The 27,867-nt window shown below is 39.1% G+C and overlaps 1 protein-coding gene across 1 annotated transcript in view; it reads left to right on the top strand.

The window, feature by feature from the left end:
• The window catches only part of LOC144511866 (SRSF protein kinase 1-like), an 85,751-nt gene extending 72,489 nt beyond the window's left edge, over positions 1-13,262 (top strand). The window contains exons 12-16 of the mRNA XM_078242269.1: positions 523-623; positions 825-932; positions 1,461-1,530; positions 7,956-8,048; positions 11,267-13,262. Coding sequence (XP_078098395.1) covers positions 523-623; positions 825-932; positions 1,461-1,530; positions 7,956-8,048; positions 11,267-11,451 — 557 coding nt within the window. The 3' untranslated portion in view covers positions 11,452-13,262. The remainder of the gene's footprint in view (positions 1-522; positions 624-824; positions 933-1,460; positions 1,531-7,955; positions 8,049-11,266) is intronic.
• The last annotated feature ends 14,605 nt before the right edge of the window (positions 13,263-27,867 follow it).

The following is a 27,867-nucleotide window of genomic DNA, read 5'->3' as shown; positions in this document are numbered from 1 at the left end:
TTTTGAGCTGCTTTCAGTCTTGTTACCAACCATAGTGTTGATACGCCTTCTGTGGCTCTGATGTCCTTAATGTGTTTGGAATTGCACAGAAGCAACTCCTTACAGTCTACCAAATGTGAAAATTTAGCTCACTTAAAATCCCCTAAATGCTTTTTTCTTGGCTTTTCGTAGGATCTCTCTTACCACCTCATCCCTCTATTTATCTACGTGTTAAGCATTTGTTGTTTGAGTGTTATTCTACCATACAGTGCCAGGGACCTGAGTTCAATTCCGGCCTTTGGTTGCTGCCTATGTAGAGCTTGCACAGAGTTTGCACGTTTTCCCAGTTTCTACGTGGGTTTCCTCTGGGTGTTCTGGTTTCCTCCCACAGTGAGGCAGCAGTGCTAACCATGGTGCCACTGTGCACGGTTTTGTACCGTTTAATTTTCCAAAAGTCTCACTGCAACCCAATTTAAATGTATTTATTTTCTCTTTATCGAATGTTTCCAAGAATTTAATATCTGGGTTGTGTTTATTTCACAGGGAAATCAGATGCTGCCAGCTTGCTCATCAATCCTCTCGACCCACTGAATGCCGATGGTATCCAAGTTAAGATTGCAGATCTTGGAAATGCTTGCTGGGTTGTAAGTGTGTAATTTAATTCATGGGATTCAGAATTACGTTTACATTTATTTCTAGTGCGTTTTGGATAATTGAAGTAGATATCTTGGATAACATGAAACTTTTTCATTATTTGGAAACTTTGGGGAAGAAATTTAAAGAACATGTTGAGACACCTGGTATCTCATTGCTTATGGTGAATGTTAATTTACCTACTTGTTTAGCATAAGCACTTCACAGAGGACATCCAAACGAGGCAATATCGGTCATTGGAGGTTCTAATCGGTGCTGGATACAGTACACCTGCAGACATCTGGAGCACTGCTTGCATGGTATGTAAGATGGAATACTGGAAATTTTGTACAGACAAAACAACATAGAATGGATTTTCTGGTCCCATCTGCCCTGAGACTGGAAATTCCCGCCCGAGGACAATGGACCTTTAAATGGTCTGTCAAATTGTCCGCTCCACCTGTGACAATTGATGCAGTAGGTGGAAAATTTTCCATTTTTAATGAGAGCCTTTTTGTACATTGTATTTAATGTTGTCAAATTTTCCCGAGAATGTGAGTAATTATTAATAGTTATCTTTAGGATTTGCAGTTGCATTCAATATACAATCATATTTCAAAAACACCAGCTATACTATTTGAAATCAGCCCTGCTTGTCTTTGCTTTATTTAAATAGAAACTTGAAAAAAAGGCTCACCATGTGCCGACTAAATATCAAATCGGAAAGTGTATTTAAAAAAAAATCCTGATCAAACATACTGATTTCAATATGTTTGATCAGAATTATTTTAATATATATTCATTGTGTCTTTGGTAAACACACATTATTCCTTTCCTTCTTTCCAAAGGCATTTGAGCTTGCAACTGGAGATTATTTGTTTGAGCCTCATTCTGGTGAAGACTATTCCAGAGATGAAGGTGATTATCTTTCAGTGATGAATATTTTTAATCATGCTTTTCCCTCCTAATTTCTTAGTTATGAAGTATTGTTTTGGCATATGCAGCTTGAGTGAAGTCCAGTTAAGTCTTTAATATAATTAGAAAGATTATATTAGTGCTGGAGGTGGTTGGGATTGTCACTATCAATTACCGTTCTGCAAACTTAGGTTTTTTTTTTAGTTAAACCTTTTTAAGATTGCTAATGCAATTTACTCTTTTTCGCTGATAGATTTATTTGTACAAGTATCAATGAGATGCTTTTGGTGCATATAGATTAATTTTACCTTGTAATTGCCATTTTAGATTTAATTTCCATTAACAATTATGCAACGTGCAACATATATTTTTGTATAGTATTTTATGTTGGTTGTTTCCTTGAACTGTTTTTTGCTCACGTTCATCTATTGCATAAAGATTATTTGCATCTATCACATTCTAGATGTGACAACACTAAAAACATATCAGCTGAAATATTGGAGTCAATGACTTTAGAATCATAGCATGTGACAGGATATTTTCTGTTAAACCGTTGTACATTTTTAAAATTTACATTCTTTGGTTATTAACAAATACAAGTTCATGGAAAATGATTTTGTGTGAAAGATCAAATTTTGATTTTAAGTCTTGAATTCCTGCAAATCTGAAATAGGTCCAGTATTTTTGATCAATGCATTGTGCATAAATATTATGTATTTTTAATAGTGACAAATAACTTTTAAAAGATTTTGCTCTTGATTACTTAGCACAAAGGCACAGCGATTAGCACTGCTGCCTCTCAGCGCCAGGGGCCCAGGTTCAATTCCGGCCTCGGGTGACTGTGTGGAGTTTGCACATTCTCCCTGTGTCTGCGTGGGTTTCCTCCCGGGTGCTCCGGTTTCCTCCCACAATCCAAAGATGTGAGGGTTAGGTTGATTGGCTATGCTAAAATTGCCCCTTAGTGTCAGGAGGAACCGGTTAGGGTAAATGAATGGAGTTATGGGGATAGGGCCTGGGTGGGATTGTGGTCGGTGCAGACTTGATTGGCTGAATGGCCTCCTGCACTGTAGGGATTCTATAACTGCTGTAAAGTAATACAACTCTAGTCCAAACAAGTTCTGTATCTCGATTCTTGTAGTGTTACAGCTGTTAACTATACAGGTTATGACCAAGTAGAGGGGTGAATTAATATCTGTTTTCACTTTTGAGGTTGATTATAAGAGTTTTGAACCTTTCAAACAGTGTTTTTTCAACTCGTGTGTATACCTGACCAAGTGTAAAGCTATATGATGAAATAAGCCAGCCAGATTGCTCAAGTTAACAAGTATGGAATTAGGTTTATTGTTCAATTTCACTTGGGTAAAAACAAGACTTATTAAAAAGGTAAAAACAAGTTCTGAATTCTGCGACACGTATATACGTGTGCACATGCAAAACAGAAAAGTTACAGGGTGAAGGAGATGGAATTGATAAGTTAAAGTGCATAAGAAAGAAGGTATGCATTACGACTTCCCTTCCCTTCTTGGTCTTGAAATTCCAATTGTAAGTAAGCTGTTGTTCTACTGGAGATGGTCTTTTTAAAATTGTAACCCAAGGGTGCCCAAAACATTTGGGAGCTAGCTTCCAGACATTGGGCATGCATGGAGCTGGCGCATATGTGGTGTGCACTTTCAAAATTATTCAACTTTCATTTGATAGCAGAAAACAAATGATCCCAGGTGCTTCCCTTCAGTGTAATTGGACACAAATGAACACCTAAGAGGAGGAGATTTCAACTGAAAAACACAAGAACCTGAAAAAATTACACACCTACAATAATGGCTGCTTTAATTGACCCCATTCCCAAATCCTTCTACTTTGCTAAACTTAGATATACCTCCCCAAAACAACATCCCATATGTTTTAACACTGAGTCAAATCCAGCAATAATTATCGCGCTCGACCTGTCTCTCTTTTGGGAAACTTACTCTGGTTTAGAATAGCAGCAATTGGTGAGTTAACAGGACTTTTGAACAAAAGCTTGTTTGGGAGAAAACACAACTTCCAGTTGTGTGGCTGCGATCTTTGGTGCACAATTGCTCTCCTCCGCTTATAGGATCAACCCTGCCATTGATGTACTGCTTATTCCTCTGATCTTGTCTTTATTGAACACCTTGTGTTAGCCCTTATTGATATTTCTACATGAGCTGCCCCTTTTTAGTATGTAAGTGCGACATCGCATCTTTATGTTCTCTTTTGAACTGTTAACCATCAGTCTTTAATTCCTGCAATTCTATGCCCTATTATTATCCACTTTGCTGAGATAAATATTTGGTTACATGACTGCTGGGCTAATCCGCATTTCAAAGCCCTCCGTCCAGTTACTTAACCAATTCCTTTCTATCAAATTTTTTAAACCTCCATTTCATCACAACTTATCCACATTTGTGATGTCAGTTCACGAATTGTGGTGTAAAGGAAAATGGAACAAAATCTTGAATATTTTAGAGTCTACCTTAATCTGTTGAAGAACATTCTCTCTTGAGAGACATGTATTACCGGACTCAAAAACAGACACTGAACAATGCTTGACCTACTTCCAGTTTCTAATTAATATATGTCCACTTTCTGTCCAGGCTTTGGTGCCAGTTTAGCACCTGATCAACAGGCATGTTGCCACCTAATAGCTAGGTGACATACTTTCTTTGTTTTATCCACATCTCAGGCAATAGATAGCAAAAATGGTCTGTGTATTTCCTGTTAATCCTTGACGTTATGTCATTATTACTGTACAAGAAATGAAATGATTGAAAATGTCAAATGTTGCAAGGTTGTTTAACCTGATTGGAGAGTCTAATATTTAGACTCAAGATTAAGATGAATATTATTAGATCAATGTCTGGTATGAAGGTTGTCCTACGTGGAGAGGTTGAACAGAATGGGCATTTTCCAAAGAATGAGGTGTAACCTCTTAGAAACAGGATTCTTGTGTGGTTGAGAGGATTTAAATGCTGCAAAGCTGATCCTTCCAACTGGAGTCTGGAATTAAGAGGGCTTAGTCTCAGGGTATAGGGATGGCCGTTTAGGACTGAAATGAGAAATTTCTTCACTTGGAGCATTGTGAATCTTTATAATTCTCACACTTTGCATGTGAGTACCAGTGGTTGCACAGAATGAGAGCTTTATCACAGATTGAAAGTTATGTGGAGGAAGTCTTTATTACTTTTATGTTCTTTCCTGTCTTCTATATTGTACATATGTAATATTTTTAAGGGAAATTTTTTTCCCACTGTGACCAGTTTCAGTAAAATCAGTGGCTTCATGGTGTCACTATAATTTTGATATTCGTTATTATGGTCACGTAATCACTTGCCACTGACACCCAGAGGAAAATGTCTGTCTTAGTCCACTCTTAGCTAAACTGCTGAGATTTTAATAATTGTCTATCACTGTCATATTTTAAATGCTTCGATAGGATCACCTCAAAGACTCCAAGGAAAACCTCCCTCATACTTCACAGTCCAGCTGCCCAATCCCATCCTTCAAAGATGGTGTTCCCTCTGTATTTTCCAGAACTGTACACAGATATTCATGGTGATTTCAGGGGCATTTAAGGGGCAACTGGACAAATACATGACTAGGATGAGAATGAAAGGATACAGATGTGAATGAAAGGATACAGACTCCATAAGTGCATACTGTTTTAGTTTAGGCAGGCATCATGATCGGCGCACGCTTGGAGGGCCGAAGGGCCTGTTCCTGTGCTGTACTTTTCTTTGTTCTTTGTATACTGGTGTGCCTGAGGCCCTTTTGATCAAGAACAGGGGAGTCCTAAACACCATAAATCCTTTTCCCATTTCCACCGCTGCAATTTTAAAAATTCTTTGGTGGGTGTTTTTGGCTGGGCCAGAATTCATTGCCCATCCCTAATTGACCTTAGGAGGCAGTTGAAAATTACATTTCTTTGGATCTGCAGTCAAATGTAGACCAGATCAGTAAGGACGGCAGATTTTCTTCCCTAAGGTGAACCAGGTGGGCTTTTACCACAATTGACAATGATTTCATTAATCTTCTAATTCTAGATTTTTATTCAATTCAAATTTCACCATCTGCAGCTACCCTGGGTCTTTAAATTACTCGTCCTGTGAAAATACTGAATGGTGATTCCTGTTTTGAATCAACTGTGAACTGAACAAGGGTTGTCTAAGTCTTGATAAAGTTTAGATGAGCACAGAAACACTCAAGGTGAAATGTAAGAAATAGGCATTATTCATATACAGACAGCTCAGATGGTTGACCTGTTTAAAGTAATTTTTGGTTTCTTTATCTTTCAAGCCCTCCATATGACTGTTGAAAACCTTTTGTGCACCTTATTTAACCTACGTTAAAAGTACATCACAGATGAGTCTTTCTGACTTAACTCCTTTCTAATTTTTTGGGGGAAGTTCTGCTAACAGCCACTTACTACTTTTGCACAAGCATTACTTATAGATGATACTCAAAAATATGCTTTCCTATTGGAAAACCTGTTGCTCCAAGATGCAAGGACAGCGGGGCGGCACAGTAGCACAGTGGTTAGCACTGCTGCTTCACAGCTCCAGGGACCTGAGTTCGATTCCCGGCTTGGATCACTGTCTGTGTGGAGTTTGCACATTCTCCTCGTGTCTGTGTGGGTTTCCTCCAGGTGCTCCGGTTTCCTCCCACAGTCCAAAGATGTGCAGGTTAGGTTGATTGGCCGTGCTAAAATTGCCCTTTAGTGTCTTGAGATGGGTAGGTTAGAGGGATTAGCGGGTAAATATGTAGGGATATGGGGGTAGGGCCTGGGTGGGATTGTGGTCGGTGTAGACTCGATGGGCCGAATGGCCTCTTTCTCCACTGTAGGGTTTCTATGATTTGATCATTGGCCCTTAACTCTACTAAAATTCCAGATCCAATGTTTCATATGTATGCCTTCATTTATGAAAAACGCTGTCATTTTTCCAAACAATATCTTTTTTTTATACCAATCTGAATCTGTTTTACATTCTTCTGATTTGGTAGCATGGACATCCTCTCTGATTTCTTGGCTTTCCTTTTTCGAAATAATATTCATCGAAATCAACAATGACTCTAAATTGCCGTTACTTCAATAGTAACCGCTTTGTATTGATGCTACTTGTCAACTGCTCGCTGTGTTCTCTAACTCAATCAGCTACCTTTCTCAGAAGTTTTATGTCTTACTGCTCTTTGCCAGTAAGATTGCTAGAATGTGGCAGTCAATTGACAAAAGTTTGCAGAAAATAGATCCATTTCTGCTTGAGAAATAGATGCATTCCTAACTATTGAGTATTTTGTTTCTTTTAAAGCAGTGGGCGGCAGATGCCCGATTTAGTTTCTGTTTTTCCCAACTGTTAAGTACACATTTCTGTTCTCTTCTGTGATTCCTAATTTTGTTCCCTTTCCTCCTCTTTCTCTTCTCACTTGAAAAAAGGACTTGCATTTAATAGTACCTTTCATGACCATACAACATCCCAAACCACTTTGAAGTCAATGAAGGACTTTTGACGAGTAGTCACTATTGTGATGTAGGAAATGTGCAGCCAATTTGTGCCCGGCACGGTCCCGCATCAATAAAGTAAATGGCCAGATAATCTATTTTACGCTTGCCTAGGAATACTTCACTTGCAAAAGTAGCACCAGATTTTTTGCAGTGCTTTGTATTGCGCGCACACACGATTGAAAGTTTAACAACGTTAACACTGGAAATGTACTTTTGAATCTTTGTAATCGTGTTGAAGGTTTGGTTTTACTGTTCAAGAATTTTAATATTCACCTGATCACTTGCCTGCATTACCTACTCAATGATTTCATGTAAATTGTTACCTATAAATACAACCCATTTAGTTCCCTTTTATATTGGAACCAGTTGAGTTGGCAGAAATTCTTTGAGTTAAGAATTTAAAGTCACCTGATCCCATGGTAAAATTAAGAATGTCTTTATACTAAAGTCAAACCTATTAATATAGGTCGTCATGCCCTACTACAGAAATTGCTAAATACAGTTTGAGATCCGTGCAGTTTTTTTTTGTCTAGTAATAGAGCTAACATTTATCCAATATAGGTCATTCAGGTACAAACCCGACACACTCATATCTTTTCCGGCCCATTTAAAAGGGTCTTGCGTGAGAGAGTGGATGAATGGCACAATAAAAATCCGGCACAGCTTGCCTGCTTCTAGTAGAACCAGATAGATTAATTGACTTTTTTCTTCTGCATTCTTAGAAATTTAGTAAGTTAAATATGATGTGGGGTAGCCTTTTTTTATACCTTAACTCCATATTTAAGGATGTAACATATTCATTTTGTTTGGAAAATTTGGAAATTAATTTACACCATTGTGTACATAATGCAGTAGTTGCTTTGTATTGCTAAAACTGTTGCTTTGTTTTTGTCAACATTTCTGTTTGCAGATCACATTGCCCTGATTATTGAACTGCTGGGAAAAATGCCTCGGAAGCTGATTCTCACAGGAAAATATTCCAAGGAATTTTTCACCAAAAAAGGTAAAGTATCCAAGAATATAACAGTAAGATTTTTAAACATATTTTTAACTCTATTTAATTTGAGAGACTGATGTTTCTGTGCATGTTATAAAAATGCAATGGCAGGCGATTCAGTGACTCAACCCAAGTCTACCACAGCTCTTCACACCCCACGTCCTGTAAGGACTCCATCCCATTCTCTCAGGCCTTTCGCCTCTGTCGCATCTGTTCCAATTATGTCACTTTCCAAAACTATGCTGCTGATATCTTCTGTTTCCCACCTACTACGACCCAACTCCCGCGCCTCTGCTCTCAGCCTTTCTCCCCCCCTCAACCAGGTTATGATGCCCCTTATCCTCACTTTTTACCTCCCCAGTCTCTGCATTCGAAAGAGCATCCTTGCCATTTCCACCAACTGCAGCATGATGTCACCACCAAACACATCTTCCCCTCACTTCCCCTGCCAGCATTCCGCAGGGACTGTTCTCTCTGGGGTACCCAGGTCCACTCCTCCATCGTCCCAAACCTCACCCCTTCCCACAGCACCTGCCCGTGCAATCGCAGAAGGTGTGAGACCTGCCCCTTTACCACCTCCTCTGCTCACCATCCAAGGGTCTAAATGCTGTTTTGAGCTGAAGCAGCACTTCGCATGCACCTCCTTTAATCTGGTTTATTGCATCGCTGCTCCCAATATGGTCTACTCTACATTGGAGAGATTAAACACAGACTGGGTGACCGCTTTGCAATATACCTCCGGTCCATTCGCTAGCATGATCCAGACCTTCCTGTTGGTTGCCATTTAAGAAGTCTCACAACACCGGGTTAAAGTCCAACAGGTTTATTTGGCAGCACTAGCTTTCGGAGCCTCAAGCTGCTCCTTCAGGTGAGTGAGGGTTTGTGTTCACAAACCGGGCATATAAAGACACAAACTCAATTTACAAGATAATGGTTGGAATGAGAGTCTTTACAGGTAATCAGCCAGGACAGTCAGTGAGATAAATCTTACTAACTGCCCTGGCTGGAGACAATACACATCTCTTTAACCTGTGCTTAACCCTCTCTCCACTCCCATTGTCTGTACCTTTAAGACTTGATTACCTGTAAAGACTCGCATTCCAACCATTATCTTGTAAATTGAGTTTGTGCCTATATATGCCCTGTTTCTGAACACGAGTCCTCACTCACCTGAAGAAGGAGCTTGAGACTCCGAAAGCTAGTGCTGCCAAATAAACTTGTTGGACTTTAACCTGGTGTTGTGAGACTTCTTACTGTGCTTACCCCAGTCCAACGCTGGCATCTCCACATCATGGTTGCCATTTCAACACACCATCCTGCTGCCTGTTCCAATGAAGCCCAATGCAAAGCAGTCTTCAGCTCTGCAAGAGTCCTCCAGACTCAGTGTTAGCATCAGTGGAGGGAGAATAGAGCCATCAGACCTGCTGTTTCCTGTTTAGGTTCATGATTTTAAAAATCTGTCATTAATTTACTGTTAAAGCTACTGTGCTTCTAACAAGGTTTCAGTATGTTCAGTCTTATTCAATGCTGCTAATGAACCATAGATTTTTCAGTTTGGTAATATTGGTACTTGTTACATACTTTGTGATGGCCGTTGAGTTTATGTCGATCTTGTTCAGCTACCAAGGGCTGAGTTGCACAATGTAGTTTAGGACTTTTGTAATTTGTGACCTCATGAATCGTAATGGAAGCAACTAAATGTTTCCCTATAGTTGCACTTGGAGTGTTACTTGGTATCTAACTTGAATGGTAAATTTCAGATTATAGTGGTCTAACCTTGCAAGTTTTTTAATTGTGGCTTGAAGTGACATATTAACTTGAAGTGAAAATTTTGAAGAATGAGTTGTCTATCCAAACTTGATTTTGATTTTCTTTCCATTTGAAGCAGCACTGCTCTTTCTGTGGATCTGTTCTAAATGAAACGAGAAGGTTACACATTGTAGATCTTTTCTACTTCTCTTATGCCACCAACGTTCATGTAGCCTAAATTGCCTCCTATTGCTATGGATTGTTGCATATATCGTACAGCGAGCTAAGCTACCATAAACGATTCCAAAAATATATTTTACATTTTACAATCAGTAAATCAGACATTCAAAACCTTGTGAAACAGGCCAGTGTTTTTTTTGAATCTTCTAAAATTGCTTCCCACCGCTTTCCAACTTTTGCCGTCTGAATACCTGCCCATAATTTACTGTTCTGTTTTGCAGCCAGCTCTTTATCCATTCTGCTGCATGTGGTATTTAATGAAAAGTCCTTAGCTGCAATATATTTAGATTTTCTATATGTGGGCACTGTCTTTATTATAGATAAGAATAAAAGTGCTGTGCCTGTTTATATAGCTAGGAATTTTAGTAGTCTTGGCTTCTAATAGGTTCAGAAAACGCAGAGCAGCATTCAACAAAGTCAGTAGAAAATTGCAAAATAGCATACCAGTCAGATAACGTTGTAATCTTAACTGCACAGTGCTCTAGTTGGGCTATGCCATGAAGAGTCCCTGCTGATTGCCAAGATACAAGGATTATATTCAAGTACTGGGCCAGTGCAAAGAATAACACTATGGCTGATCCCTAATATTGAGGGTCTGAATAATGAGGACTGAATGGTGAAGCATGAACTTTCAGTCTCGCAAGGATGCATTCAATCGGTGATGAACAAGTTAAGAATGGGTTGGTAAATCTAGATCGTTTCTTCAAATTAAGTTGCAAAACTAGGACTAAGGAACATGGATTCAAAGTACAAAAGTTCAGGACCAAAATCAGTACCAACTATTTTTAAAGTTTTTATTTATTATTGTCACAAGTAGGCTTACGTTTACACTGCAATGACGTTTATCAACAAGTGAGAATTTAAGGAACAATTGGGGCCCGCAAATGAGGGGACCAAAGTGGATGTATTAGTTAAGATGTGACACTCTCACCGTGACTAATTTACAGTAACTTTCGTAGATGAAACTAAAATGTTCCATCTCCGTTGACGGGAGGGAAACCTGGCACAACCATTGTCATCTCGGAACACACTTCTGTTTTTGTCATTGTTATATTGACAGTCTTGAAGAGCTCAAGGGTTCAGAGTCCATATGCCCTCTAAGCTGTGTACACTAATGGAGGGAGAAGTTTGGCAGTGAAGAAAATGACAAGAACTCGGTTATTCTTTTGTAATTCAGTTCATCATCCTTGAATGTTTAAGATGCTCACTCACCAAGATGTTTTATCTCTTTTTAGGTGAGCTGAGGCACATCACAAAACTGAAACCTTGGGGACTCTATGAAGTGCTGGTGGAAAAGTATGAATGGCCACAGGAGGAAGCTGCTACGTTTACAGAGTTCCTGTTACCAATGCTGGAACTGATACCAGAGAAGCGAGCCACTGCAGCAGAATGCCTCAGACACCCTTGGCTTAATTCATAGCAACCAAATTCATATTTGTTCTTTCCTTAACCTTGTGCAGCACCTGGTTCATTGTCTTACAGGTACAAATATATCTGTATAGGCTACTCCAATCTTTAGGCAGATTTTACATATTTAGTTGAAAAAAATATATACAGGAAAAGGGATTATGCAGGGGTTTGGATTACAGAGAAATATGCATAGTCATTAATAGCTGCAGATTGTTAGCTGCTAATGAACACTAATTTAGTCTACATTCACCAGTTGTACTGTTCATGACATATATGATGAGTGCGAGTATAAATGAGTAGTTCAAAATTTAATGTCTTTTGCCAAGGAACTGTAAAATCTACAAGTATCAACACACAACACCAGAGACCTGATGAAATCTTACCTTATACTCGTACCAAAGAGATAGCTAGCTGTGTTTTACACGTAGGATATTGACCGTTGAAATGGAGATTAAGGTATCTAGTAAATTAACTGCTTTCGCTTTGGAATGACTTGTGGCCAGTCTGCATGCTTTAAAGTTAGCCTGCTTAAGATCTAGGCTGTGCACTTGGCCTTCTGACCATGTTTTCTGTAGGTAGGTTGATGGCTGAGTAACTCATGTAGTTGAGTGTTTAAGATATGTTCATACTTACCAGCTTCCCAACTGCCATTCCTGGAACAGCACTTTAGAAGAAGCATTCTGTCAGTGACTGTTGACGTTCCAAAGTACTTATCAGTACTTGAAATCTCAAGTTTATTATTGGAAGAGCTATAAGATATATAGTAGGAAATTGATCCTTTCCATTTGTCCCTTCTGTGTTTATATTTACTGCAGATCTTAGAAATGATAACATTGTATTTAAATATTACTGTTTTCTAATGAAGGTTCCCCATTTTGTGTTTTGTGTAACATCTGTCCAGAAAATGTTTTTAAAATTTGCTTCACTGCATATAGTCCAGGAAAACCAACTGGAATTAATCATTAATTTGGTCGTGTTCTATTGCATTGCAATGTGGCTTGTTTACCTAAACAGACTATATTTCAAAAAAAAATAAAGTGAACTTTTTTGCATACGATTTACGTGAATATTGTACATGAAAGGAAGTTGAGTTTGTAAAGTGTTTTCTCTACTTTTGGAGGAGGAGATCCTCAACCAGTGCCAGAAGAAATGACAGCCAAACACCTCCAGTGAAAGTCTGCCCTTTTAGAAACAAATTAAAATGCCTTTGGGCTATAAAGTAAGATTACACTGGTACTTGTTCTTAGCTAGTGCTATATCCAAAGTCGTCAGAAAAGGTGTTGATTTTTTTCCAGTTGAAATATATCCTGTGGAACGTCTGAATTAATTGCATTTGACCCAATGCAGCTAGTTTAACTTTTATTTGCTATTGGTAATATTTGGCCAGGTTGTGTATTTAATGAATATTTAGCAAATCTAAAGTACATGAATAAGTGCTGCCCTTCAGTGTCATATTGTCCTATACTATAGGGCAATGTTTGGGTATGGCTTTGCTACCAAGTGAGTCTTACAATGGTGTATCAAAAATCCAGCTGTAACAACACTGTTCTATGTTGGTTGGAACTGCTTTATTAATTGCCTGTTCGATATTCTGTGAAAGATTCTTTGTATATATTGTCCCAGCAACATTTGTAAGGTGCAGTGATCTGTTTATTTCTTTTCCTTTTTTTTTTTGGAAATGCACTTTTATGTAAAGCACCACAGTGATGAATCTAAATTTAAAATTGTGCGGCAATGTCATTTTGTAGGTCCCTTGGAAATTCCTGCTTACAGTAAGGACCCAATTGTGCAAATCTTGAAATAAAGCGGATCGGGCGCTATTCTCAGTTCTTTTTCTTTCACCACCTCCCATCGAAAAGAGTGGTTGCACCTATGAATTGTTGCAGAATGGACTTCACCATTGATCCTAATGGAATATTTAACAATGACACAAATATGACCAAAGAATCACATTAATTGAACTACCTGTGGCATTGCCAATAATATTCACCTTGAAGGCATGAGAGATGTTAATATATAATGACCCTTCACCACCTAATCATTTTGGGCATAATCAGGCGTAGGATCAAGTCAGAGATCAGTTGCAGTGCCTGTTCTTGTCGTCTTGGATCTAGCATGCCTTTCTTGTGGGGACCATGAATTGGAATCAGTTTGAATTTGAATTGGTTTTTGAAATGAGAAAGGAGATGGCTTGGGGCCATGTCTGTCCACTGCACACTGTCCTTGTAATAAGAGAAAGGACTTTTTTTTTCAAATCATCATAGTGTTCAAGAGATCAATTGGTCATAAACATGTCTACTGGCAGCAATACCATGCATGATGCACACACTGCCTGTGCTAGGAAAAAACAGTATTATTTGATCTAAAAATTACCATTGACAGACGGGATTCCAAAACCAGCAAGAATGTCTGTTTTTCTGATCTTTTGAATTTAAGTACAGGAAAGAAGAATGTTGCAGAGCTGAAAGGAAGTGAAAAATAGTTCAACTAGATGCATACACTTCTCTGCTGGATTTTTTACATTTGCAAAATCATGTGAGCTAAAACCTATAAGGGACAAATATGGGAATAAAGCTATATAGTTTTTATTATGCAACATATTTAATGAATTGGTTTGTCCATGTTTAAAGTTTTTAGTTTTAGTGTCACAAGTAGGCTTACATGAAGCTACTGTGAAAATCCCTGAGTCGCCACACTCTGGCACCTGTTCTGGTACACTGAAGGAGAATTTAGCATGCACCTAAACAGCGCATCTCTTGGATTGTGGGAGGAACCCAGAGCGTCTAGAGGAAACACATGCAGACATGGGGAGAACGTGCAAACTGCACAGACAGTGACCCAAGCCAGGAATTGAACCCAGGTCCCTGGCGCTGTGAGCAGTTGTGCTAACCACTGCCACCATGCATCATGGGTGAAGTAGGGTATACAGGGGAGAATGAATTTTTTTTTTTAGGTACTTCTAGATCAGTGGCTTGTGTTTGGCTGCAATATGATAACACTGTTTGCATGGCTGTGTACACTTTCTTTTTATTCAACAGTAATGTTGTACTAATGTTTCCTATGGCTTAAAACCCTTGCTGTTTCATTTGTATTGTACCCCTCTTTGCCGCCTTAGGAATCCAGGATTTTGTTATTTGGCCTCAAGTACAGTTTAAAAATTGGGGTACAGGACTGCCTCCTTGATAACTGATATACACCAGTATACTGCAACTTGGTCATCTTTCCTAAAAATGCTGGTAACAGATTAAGATCGTATTCATGTGTGCATGCAGAATCAGTAGCATAGTGATAACGTCACTGGACAAGTAATCGAGAGGCCCAAGCCAATGTTCTGGGGATGGGGTAAAAATCCCACCATCACAACTGGTGAAATTTAAATTCAATTAATAATGAAGAAATCTGGAATTTAAAACCATCTTCAGTAATGGAGACCATGTAGTTATCATCAACTGTTGTAAAAACCCATCTAGTTCAGTAATGCCATTTTGGGGAAGGAAGTCTGCAGTTCTTAACCTGGTAGGATCGAGATTTGTCTCCAGATCCACAGCAATGCAAGCCTTGGATTCAGGTTAATTAGGGATGGGCAACAAATGGTGACCTTGCCAGTTACGCCTACATCCCATGAAATAATTTTTAAAAATAGTCCGTGACCCCAATGGATATAATTTCAATATTTGTGATCAAGACACTAGTTTGACTCAGCGGTACTCTTGCCTGAGTCAGAAGTTAATTCAAGCTCCATTTTAGGGTTTAAGTGCATAATCTCAGCTGATGCTTTCGTGCCATACTAAGGAAATGCTGCAATGTTGGTGATTCTACCCTTTGTATAAACTATTGAGCAGAGGATCAAAGCTTTGATATTGATGGTTCTGGTAAACTGGAAAGATTCTGTGCCCTTGTTCCAAAAAAATTGTGGCAATTTTCCTAGATGTTTTTGATAACCCTTTCTTCCAGATCCTGCTAGGTCTGAGTGTTTCAAGCACTTTGTGTTATTACTTGAAACCACTTGACTTAATTTATAGTGTTTTATAACAACTGGGAATATAATTAGCCAGTATTGATGATAGATGTAAAGTTTTTTAACCATAGCCCCACAAAAATAGTATTCACTATCCCACATCCCTCACTTTAATATTTTATTTCTAAATATCAGGTGAGTAGTTGCCATAATTCTATTAATTAATACTTTCTAAACTGCTCTAAGCATTAATTAAATTCACTTTCCAATATTTACTTACAAGACCAAGAATTTGTCTCCTTGTGGCTAACAAGTTAATATTCTTATGCTTGGGTCATATACTTGCTCAGATTTTCCTCATGGCTAGTTTCCTCCAGGAGCAATTTCTACAAAGCCACCGACCCAGCAGCAGTGTAGCATGAACACTCATCCCTTCAGTTCCCGCCATATTCACTCCACATTGCTTTTCCAGTACTGTTAAATAGATGCTCTCCCTACTGACTCCGGTCCAAACTTCAGCTGGTGTACCTACTCTACTGGATTGAGAGAGATTAAATCTGTATTCTGAGTACAGATTGAAGTTGAGAGGAGTGTTATTTAAATATCTTGGCATAAGAGGAGAATACGTGAAGAAGACGTTAGCAATAAGATCATAGAATCCCTACAGTACAGGAGGAGGCCATTTGGCCCAGCAAGCCTGCTCCGCCAACAAATCCACCCTATCCTAGTAACCCCACATATTTATCCTGCTAATTTCTCTCTTCCCCCCCCCCCCCCCCAACTTGAGTCAATTTTGCATGGCCAATCAACCTAACCCGCACATCTTTGGACTGTGGGAGGAAACCAGAGCACCTGGAGGAAACCCATGCAGACATGGGGAATATGCAAATTCCACACACACTGACCGAGGCCAGGTTCCTGGCATTGTGAGGCAGCAGTGCTAACCACTGTGCCATCATGCAGCCCGTGTTCCTATCCCATCACTTCCTGCAGTTGAGCTAAATTTGTTTTAGATCTTTGGGCTGCTCCCAAAAAGTGCACAAGAAAATTGGCAAACTGCAGCTAAACATATAATTTGCACATAATCTGTTGGATGTGGATGTTGAGCTGTTCCTCCAGCATTGTTCTATGTAATACCATAATTTCAGAGGTGGATAACAAATGTCAGGTACAAAATTTGATCCAGCAACTCTTTTTTTTTGTGTTTAGTATTATTCAACGTGCATGATTTCCTATGATTACAAATCACTATTCTACTTGCAGATTAAGTCGAATGACTTGCCCTTGTGAATATTTCCTGGTTTTTTTAGATCTGAAAATAACCAACATAACCTTTCCTCCTGTAGAATCCAGAGCAGAACTGAACTTTGGGAGCTTTATTCTTTCTACTATAATTTATCGTTGAATTCATGTAATACATTCAGTATTTAGAATGTTTTAAACCACAAGTATGTAAAGTTAATGCTCATCACTGAAATAAAACTACATGTAGCATATGACCATTGCTCTATACTGTAGATATGCACTCTTCTTGTCCCCTCCGCACTATTTCTCCTCCCTACACACTTTTTCCCTCTACACTTTCCCTCTGTAAAAACACACCTCAGGCTGCATGATGACTGAACCCAAATTGATATTCAACCCACTTATATTTAAGTAAAGATCTTTAAGGTGGTGGAACTGTAAAGCATAGCAAATATATTACCAACATTATTTCACATTGTTGCAAGCCTTGTACACTTTATTTCTAAAGCTTTACATTTTTTTTATATCTTTCAATAAGTTACAAGACAGTTTCCTTGTCTGAATCTCATGTTGAATTTTAACAGCTAAGGCATGATGCAGTGTTTGTGTTACCACCAAGATGATTTAACATTTTCCATTTTGGAACAAGGATTTCAAGATAGATTTTTTAAAAAGAAACCGTAACATACATTCTCTGACGGGCTCCTCAAGGCTGTTGTTTTTTAACATTCATTTATTGTCTATACCACTGCTTTTTATAAATGATTGCGTTTTAGTTACAAATGTCTCCTTAAAAATAAGTTAAAAAAATTACTGAATAAAAACTTACAGAAAAAGTCTGATCTTCTTGTCATTTTTTTAAAATATAATTTTGCAACAAAATTCTGAATGTGTGTCCAATGCATGACAAGATGGTGATTGGTGGCAGGCTATCTTAGGTAGACGATAAGAGTTACATAAAAGTCTCACTTTGATTTTTTTGGAGTTGTGTCTTTCTAATGGTGGGTTAGTCTCTAGCCTCCTGTATAAGGTGTGAAATTCCAAAACGTTTAGGAATGCCATAGTGTGGATTGTAAATCACTGCATAGTCCAGTAGAAAATACTAGAACAGTGCAGTTACTGAGCCAAGTTTAGGTTTCTGGCATGTTCTTCTGCTCTATTGTGAATAGGGAACTTCCTCTTTTTTTTAAAAAAATCATTTGTCTTAAGGAAAATAAATGTGTATGCATCAACTTCTCAAATTGTGTCCATTATTTCGTAGTGATGTTCTAATCATTAAAGTGCAAACAAATCTCTAAAATATTGAGTATAACAGTCTGGAATTGTCATGAGGTGACAATGTAAAACTTGAAAGCAGTGCTCTTGGTTTATTCATATTTTCATTCTAAGGCATTACAAGGCAACATCATTGTTATTCTATACAACAGTCTACAAACTTTAACTCATTTATTTTGTTTTGCTGGTGGGATGTTATTCAACTATGGACACTTGACTGCTACGGGGAAATTATCTGATTTGAATACACTGTTCAATGTTGTTTGGGCAGTAGTGTTATCAGATTGGCAACTTGCCATGAAATATAGCTAATGTGTCAATGTATAAAACACAGTTTTTGTAGTGGGCCTAGCTCTGTGAAACTGTAGCTGTCCATTTCCATACCCAGCACAATTTCTGTAACGTTCTATGGCAAAGGTGCTAATATTTACCTTATTGCATCATGTTTTTGGGTTTCTAAAAGTTTTCCATAGCCAATATCTAAATAGGAAATATTTTAAATATGCTTGTAAGTTAAAACTTGCCTTTTAAGAGTTAAATTCATAATACCAGCAGACATTAGATTTCAAATTGGCATCCTTTAGATAATATAATTTGACTTGCTGCTTCAAAACTGCATTTGAACTCGACAGGTGTCATTGCTAAGTTTTTGTCTTTGAGAGGTGTTGGGTATGGGGATATACATAATTTATTTTATTAAAACTAAATTTGCCACTCAATGGATTAGAAAGAATCAATCCCTTCCTATTAAAGTAGCTTTACAATCTTTGTTCAAAAATGGTATAATGTGAGATCTTTTTACTTGTGACAATACATCAATTCTTCACATCTAATTAAAACATTGCATTTACGTTGAAACATTCAGATCTTAACTAGGTTTTTATCACAAGAATTAAGACATCATAGAGTAATAGCAACTACTTGTCAATGTTTAAGGTACATACATTCAATACAGTATACACACAGTACAGAACCATGATACTTCACTGTGTTTGGACCCAAGATAACAATGCTAGTGCTCTTCCTAATGAGGTTCATTTGTATAGACACAGTGGCAGGAATTAAAACCTTGTAATGCATTAATCCTCTGATTTACAGCCATATAGCATTGCCTCCAATGGAATGAATCAAAGTAAATCACATTTCATAATTTCGACTATTACAACTTGAATGCAGTTCCAGAGGTACAAACTGTTGTATTAATTGTTCCTTTCGGGAATCTGCAATGTAATTCACCTGCTGGGGAGAATACTGAAGCTTCTTTGATCCAATGTCATGAGCACGCTGAACAGCTCTGGAAGTAAACAAAAAGATGGCTCTGAAAAATATTTTGCTACAGGTCATGATTCAAAATCGTGCAATGCCTGTTTGCCACTAAACTGCCTGTAAGACTGGGGTGATCTGAATGAGAGACAAATAGCTTCACGTATTACAATTAGTTTAAATTTGGTATCTAGAATATATTATTTGATTTTATAGGAGCTATAAATATTTAATCATGTTTCAAACTTAGCCATTTTCTATGATGACTAAAACTTTTGTGGGCTTTATAGATAACTTACTGTGACAACCCCCATGAGGTCAATGGGGAATCACTGATTGACCTCCCTGCGGGGTTCATTGAGTATGAGTTCCCCTGGTAACAGACAGCAGCTTGCCCAGCTCAATCTCATTACCAGAGCCTTTCATAGGGCAGGCCCAGAATTGGGCCTGCTGAAATGTAGCCCCAGGCGGGGACTAGTGTGAGTATACGGTTGTGGTTTAATTTTGCATTCTGCAAAGTTTTTTTTTTAAAAGTGTTCCTTTCCAGCCAGGCTTCCTGAGTCATTACACTTACCATAATTGATACAAGTGTTGATGTCTTCTTTAGGCATTGTCTGCATCTGCAATACAGGAAATAAATGCAATAAGGTGCCTGCAACTGATTACCATATAAATTAGTAATTGACTTTGAGCTGACATGTATAATTGAATTTCTAGATTAGCATAAAACCATGTGCATAAAATGCAATAAGTCCTGTGAATCAATTTCACAACCTCTTGTTTTGCCTTGAATATTTTTATCTCCCTTTTTTTAAAACCATGTTGGGTTCTTATTGCAGCTTGGTTTTTGTTAGAACTTTATTACAGACAAGAGGTGGTTTAATTTTAAAAGCCCTGATTTTTCCTCTCACCAGCTGTCCATAAACAAAGGTGTTAATTTATAATTCCCCCTTTGAATTATTGTGTATTTTTCCCAACACCGGTTGAGTGAGATCCAATTTCTATTAAGACCCCCTCAGAGTGAACTCAAGATGGGGTTGATTTGCGCGCACACAAACATGGGAGGGGGTGTCATTATGTAGCCCTGGCACATTTATACAGTAAAAGACGCATAGAGAAAGGGTTGCAGGCAAAGACCACAGTTAAAATAAGAATTATTGCTTTACGCAAGTCCAGTATCAAAAAGTCCAATAATGTGTTCTTTCACAGCAGGATGAAGACTGATGTTGGATAATTCCTTTTTCCATGATGGGATGGGTCTGCAGAGATGAATTAGTCTTGTAGGTGCTGGTACAGAAGTTCAAGTAGAAAGTATAGATGGGGGGGGGGGGGGGGGCATTCACCTGGGCAGTGCTTGGTTGATGGAAGAAGACAGTCTGTACTTTGCAGTTCCAGCAAGTCAAGCTAACATTCTACCAACAGAATGTCATGTGATATGATTCCAACTTCTATATTTGGGTTTGAGCAAAGGATGTATATTTATTTGTCTGGATTCTTGATGGTTAATGTTTCAACGATTAATTATTTCAAGAGGTCTCTGGGTCTGTTGTCCTCACAGACTGGTGAACTTATTGGCCTTGCCTTAGAAATGCAAATAGCCTTTGTACAACTCCCTTGGTTTTGAACTTGCAGTTAGAGGAGTCATTAATGCATCTTGGAGATAACAAGGCAGCAGCTGTTCATAATGCCTAGAAGTTCCTTTTGTGCCAAAGCCAACAATAGCTTAAGTCATTTTGAAGCCAAATTAACTATGATGTATGTAATTTTCATTAAAATATTAAGGTCATAATAAAGACTTATTACAAATTAGATTTTAAGAGCAGAGCATCACTCTTCCACATTTGTATTGCACTTGTATGCTTGGTCTTTCTCTGAATGGAGAACATTGCATATGTGCAGAATTGGTCACTGCACATGTACAGTGTAATTATGTTAAATTGAGATGTATTATGTAAAATATCTAATATAAAATATTAGGTGTTGTCATGCTTTCACACTTTTGGTGGCACAACACTTAAATGATTGACTATAGGAAATAAAGTTGAAGGAAATGCAGGTTGTCTTGGCCAACCATCATAAAATCTGGCAGTTGTGCCTTCACCTGTCTGTCCCTCCTGGAGATTTGTGAGAAGGCGTAGCTGAAGATCCACATGAAAGCTGCTATATATTTTGAACATGGCACAAATTTCAGCTAATTGGCAAAAAAGCCATTTTGAGGTTGAGCTTTACATGGTGTGGTGATCTGAAATACTTTGAAATGGTGGTGAAGCAGATTTATTGGTAACCTTCAAAAGCAGTGTTGATTTGTACTATAAAGGAGAAATTTACAGGGCTATGATGAGCAAAGGCACAGAACTAAAATTGGACCCTCTTCAAAGGGTCTTCACACAGTATCTTCTGTGCTGTTCTATTCTGTATCCAATTTGAAAATAGAAAATACTGGAAATACTTGGGTCAAATTGCATGATGTGGAGATGCTGGCGTTGGACTGGGGTAAGCACAGTAAGAAGTCTCACAACACCAGGTTAAAGTCCAACAGGTTTATTTGGTAGCAAATACCATAAGCTTTCGGAGCTTGCTGCTCCTTTGTCAGATGGAGTGGTCTCTGTTCTCCAACAGTGCACAGACACAGAAATCAAGTTACAGAATACTAATTAGAATGCAAATCTCTACAGCCAGCCAGGTCTCCAAGGCGGCCTTCACGACACACGACAGCGCAGAGTCGCTGAGCAGAAACTGATAGCCAAGTTCCGCACACATGAGGACGGCCTAAACCGGGATGTTGGATTTATGTCACATTATCAGTAACCCCCACAGCTTGCCCCTGGTCTTGCATAATCTCACCAGCTGTTCTGTCTGGAGACAATACACATCTCTTTAACCTGTGTTTAATGTTCCCTCCAACCACATTATCTGTACCTTTTAAGACCTGGCTGGCTGTAGAGATTTGCATTCTAATTAATATTCTGTAACTTGATTTCTGTGTCTGTGCACTGTTGGAGAACAGAGACCACTCCATCTGACGAAGGAGCAGCAAGCTCCGAAAGCTTATGGTATTTGCTACCAAATAAACCTGTTGGACTTTAACCTGGTGTTGTGAGACTTCTTACTCAAATTGCATTAACAGGGTTAATGTTTTAGACACCTTGCACCGTTTTTAGAATTAATCTTCAATCAGACAGTCATCTTTTCCTTGTTATACTTGCTTTTGAATGCACACTCGTATGGCAATTTTAAAAAAATTATGCCACAACAGGTGTCCAAGATGGTCTCAAACTGAATTGCTCCTTCAATTATTTTCATTTCTTTTTGCCTGTATCAGTTTTTCAAATTTTTCATTGTTTAGTCATGATGATTTCAAAAATAATAAATCTAAATGCAAATTTAGAAACCTTTTCTGAAGCAAGTTAACAGATGAAGCTCAGAGTTGAGTCTTCTAACCTTATGAGGGGTTAATTAGTAAAAGCCATACCATTAGAGCCCCTAACTAAAGCAGGCGGCATGGTGGCACAATGGTTAGCAAATGCGGGTATCTTGAATCTCAAACTTTATCGATGACTCCTCTTCCATCCCCTCCCTGCTTCTGATATCTTGGGGTCCTAGCCCAGGATCTTAAACATGTAAAATCCTAATCTCCAATCATATTCACACATCAGAAACTGTTGCTCTCAGCACGTCAAGGATGGAGATATTTTTCTTCAGAGCCACTGCAAATAAAAGTAGCACCTGCAAACCCCAAATTTGCTACTGTATAAAATTATGCTGTTTATCAAATCAACTATTTTCCTTCATCCCATTGCCCCATCATTGCAGTTAAATCATATAACATTCTAGATATGGTTTTCACTAGAAGATCATAAGAAATAGTAGCAAGAGTAGGCCATTTGGTCCATCGAGCCTTCTCTGCCTTTCAGTAAGATCATAACTAATCTGTGGCCTGAACTCCACATTCCTGCCCCCACCCCGATTTCCATTTTCCCCATCCTTGATATCCCTTGACTCCTTGTAGATCAAAAATCAAAAACTCTGCCATAAATATATTTATTGACCCAACCTCCACCGCTCTCTGGAAAAGAATTCCAAAGACAACCCTCTGACAGAAGAAATTCCTCTTCATCTCTCTCAAATACGAGATCCTTTTAAAGTTTGTCTGCTCGTTCTAGATTCCTCAACAAGGCGAAGCATTCTCAGCATTTACCCTGTCAAGCCCCTTCAATCTTATGTTTCTCATTCATCTAAAATCCAGTGTGTGTAGGCTCTACTTTCCCTCTTAATACTATGCTCTTATTCCCAGGAATCAGCCTCCTGAACCTTTTCTTATCTCTTATATGTGAGGTCTCACCAATGCTCTGTACAGCTGTAGCAAGATTTCCTACTTTTATACTCCCACTCCCCTTCGCAATAATGGCCAATGTTCCATCGCTTTCCTAATTGCTTGCTGTAGCTCCATGTTAAATTTTGTGGTGAATAACACCATTGCATTCAACACTTCTGCTTGGAATGTTATATGATTTATAAGTAAAACCTTTTTGCAGATATACACAGTAGGTGGAGTTCTAATACTGCACTTCGGTTGCCAGGGGCTGTCTGAATCGTAGAACTAAACATATCGTGTGAGAAATTGGAATTGTTTATGTCTATTTTGTTTTGTGAATGCTTTGAGTAACTGCAGAGGCCCAAAGTGATGCGCACATGCTGGCTTGAATCGCACAGATGCCTTGATGGTGAGGCCATTATGCACGCACCATAGTGAATGGCTGCTACAAGTAAACACAGCTAGAAAATTGTCGCTTGATTCAGCACGCAACACCGAATAACACCTCTATTCTTGACCTTGTACAACTGAACATGCATTCCGAAGTAGGAAAGACCCCACCCCTGCCACTAAAACTAGTTAAAGGAATCATCAATTACATACAGGTTAGTTGCTGGTTGATTTATTATGGCTGTTGCTTTAGTTCCACAAATATTTAGAATTTTCTATAGTTTAAAATTGCAAAAGTCTGGAGGTGGTGGTTCTGCACGTGCTGAAGGAGTCTTTGCTGCCTTCATTATTTTCACAGATCAATTGCTCCCAGACAATCCTTTGCTAGTAGTAATTCCACTTGGAATACTGTATAATTTGGAAAGTGAACAGAGACACACAAGGTGGAACAGGTTTCTGAAAGAGGGAAGTAGAGGAAAGGGAGAGAAGAGCTTTCAGCAGGAGGTCACAGCTGCCCAGAGTGTCTGCAGAGTAATTCTCTCACCTGAACTTGAGGAAGAAATAATGAATGAGACTTCTCCGCTAAAGGAAAGACACCATCACTGGAATCTGCCGCCTGATGCAACCTCAGCACGGCATGATGAACATACTTTCCATGTTGGAAATTGGAAATAAAGGCAGAAAATCCTGGAAAAAAATCAGGTCTGGCAAGTTCTATGGATAGAGGAGCAGTTAATGTTTTGAGTCTGTATGAATCTTCAGAACTAGAGAGGGAGAAATGCAATGGATTTGATGGGGATGAAGCAGAGTGGAAGGTTACTAGATGGGTGTGAGCCAGGAGAGACTGCACAAAGATGTTTAGGGCATTAGATATGCTAATGACAGTGTTAAATCATAGAAATCATAGAAACCCTACAGCACAGAAAGAGGCCATTCGGCCCATCGAGTCTGCACCGACCACAATCCCGCACCGACCACAATCCCACCCCGGCCCTACCCCCATATCCCTACATATTTTACCCACTAATCCCTCTAACCTACGCATCTCAGGACACTAAGGGCAATTTTAGCATAGCCAATCAACCTAACCTGCACATCTTTGGACTGAGAGAGGAAACCGGAGCACCCGGAGGAAACCCACGCAGACACGAGGAGAATGTGCAAACTCCACACAGACAGTGACCCAAGCCGGGAATCGAACCCAGGTCCCTGGAGCTGTGAAGCAGCAGTGCTAACCACTGTGCTACCGTGCCGCCCAGTTAAGGACTATAGAAGGTGCTGAGCGTGGCAAGAAAGTAAGCTTTCAGAATGTGTTTAACAGAGAATAACAGTCAGTATTCAGTGAATGAAAAAAACTTAAAAACAAGTGGCAAATGGCCCTGTGGGGGAGGGGTGTTGCATTGGGATTTTAAAGCAAAAGGGTCAAGATGGAGGAGAAGGTTCACATTCTAAAGTTATTCAAGCTGAGTCCAGAATGCTGTAATGTCTAATCAGAACACAAGGTGTTCCTCCAATTTGATTTGGTCTTTACTGGAACATTGTAGCAGGCCAAGGATGGACATGTGGGCATGAGAGCAAGATGGTGTGTTGAAATAGCAAGCATCCGGAAGTTTAGAGTCATGCTTGTGGGCTGAGTGAAGGTGTCCTGCAAAGTGGTCACTCAGTCTTGTGTAGTCTTCACTCTAGAATATTTTAGTTTTTGTTGATGGGGCCTGTTTACATTGAGATGGAAGATCTGTGAAATGGACCTTCATGTTCAGGCACAGCTTGTGCAGGGCCATGCTTTCCACCGCATGCACCGTATTTTGCAGATCTGGCAAAGTTAGAAATAGATATCACCTTGGTAATGATCTCTGCTTTTTCTCCAGCCAGTCTGAAATTTTCTGAAGGCCCATACCTGTTGGGGGAGCTTGACAAGTGATACAAACATGCACATGAGAGAAGCCTCCCATTTGCGCTGTGAAACTTATACAGGGTCCACCTGCTAAATGCTCTGCTATCCAGTGTTCAGATGTTAATGTGTGGGGTGGTGGTGGGATTCTCCTTAATCGCAAATCAAAAAATCTTTAGATAAATAGGTACCCAACAGTGCAGAAAGAGGCCCTTTAGCCCATCGAGTCTGCACCGACCACAATCCCACCCAGGCCCTATCCCCATATCCCTACATATTTTACCCACTAATCCCTCTAACCTACACATCTCAGGACTCTAAGGGGCAATTTTTTTAGCATGGCCAATCAACCTAACCCGCACATCTTTGGACTGTGGGAGGAAACCGGAGCACCCGGAGGAAACCCACGCAGACACGAGGAGCATGTGCAAACTCTACACAGACAGTGACCCAAGCTGGGAATCGAACCTAGGTCCCTGGAGCTGTGAAGCAGCAGTGCTAACCACTGTGCTACCGTGCCATGAGATACAAAGTCTGAATCAGGAAGTGCAAATTAGAATACTTGAATCAGTGCAAAGCAAATAAAGAGAGGAAGTTAAAGGTGGGATTGCAAAAAGAGATAGGAACAATGTTTTAAAATTATGCATTTTTCAACTCTTAAAAATCACCAACATTAAAATCCTGAGAGAATGAGACACTACAGTTGTTAATTTTCATTGCCAGAGAGGGAATAATTAAAACATATCATACCATTAAGAATTCTGTTGCATTTTAGTGGACGGGCTTTAATATGCCATGTTTCGTATCTGGAACTTTCATGCAAATACCCCAACTCAACACCATTCTGTATATTTGATTCCTGGATCCTTTGGTAAATTATCCATAGAGCAGGGTTTCTGGATGAGTGGGGCAACTTGGACAGCAAGGTCTGAGAGGTTGATGGCTGACTAAGTGATCGTCATTAGCCTCATCATTTCAACCGGCCAGTGACTCCCACAGTTCTTAACCTGTCGTTCCCATCCTCTCAGACAGTGGGTCTGATCAATTTCAGATGGGTGTTTTCATTTAAAAAAGCGCATGTGGGAATGGAGTAATATTTTTGGGTTGGTATTGGGATGGGCATCCACTATGGTTGTCAGATCAAAGAATCATTCTGAAAAAGGTGCAACATGCCCAAAACGTTAACCCTGCCAATACCACTTGACACCAGTATTTCCAATTTTCAGTTTAGATATCATAGAATAGTACAGCACAGAAGGAATTGGCCTGTGTCTTTGAAGACCCTTTGAATGGGATTCAATTTTAGTTCCATTCACTGACCTTGACCACTTACATGAGGTCATTGAACTTCTTGAGGCACTGCATCCAGGTACTTAGCTTGATTGCTGGCATTGACCTCCCACTGCATCCTAAACATTTGTCCAGAGACACTCCTGGCTCCCTGCTGATTCACTGAATCCTTTCTTTCACCTCCACCAAAGCGTCCATTGCCGCATCCAATAATTTTAAGCCTGCATTGTCCCATGTTGTACTTCTTGAAAGGTCATGACTTTAAAAGTTAACACTTATCTCTCGCTCTCTCTCTCTCTCTCTACTGATGCTGCCAGACCTGGTTATTCTCAGCATTTTTTGTATTTAAAACTGAATGACAATCCATCCCTTGATGTATTTGGTCGAGTGTTAGCATGGGACAAGTTGTTGTCGATACTAACTCAATCAGAGCCTTGTGTAATCAACTATCTTTTATAAAGCACTGAAGGTGATCCTCGGGTAATTATGTAGAGGTTTGAGGTCAGTAACTATCAATAGTTTTGGGATTGTGTGAATAGCAGTGGTTTATAATGGTTCCTAACGTATTTATTTCAGAAACAAACTTCTTTTATCTTTTTACTCACCTAAAGCCATATCCCATCATGCACTTTCTATTCTTCCATATGGTATAAATGTTATTCACTGGAAGCTCATCTATCTGATGGAACTGCAAATCCAATTTTCTTTTTTTGCAGTCCTGGTCCTACTCTAATCTAGATTGAATGCTGTTCAATTTCTGCCAAAAGGGACCCCGAAATAGCTACTTCCAATTTTTACT

The sequence above is a fragment of the Mustelus asterias genome, chromosome 25, assembly GCF_964213995.1.
Source record: "Mustelus asterias chromosome 25, sMusAst1.hap1.1, whole genome shotgun sequence".
NCBI classification, from domain to species: Eukaryota; Metazoa; Chordata; class Chondrichthyes; order Carcharhiniformes; family Triakidae; genus Mustelus; species Mustelus asterias.
The sequence above is the reverse complement of the archived record's forward strand: the minus strand, read 5'-3'. Positions and strand labels throughout refer to the sequence as shown.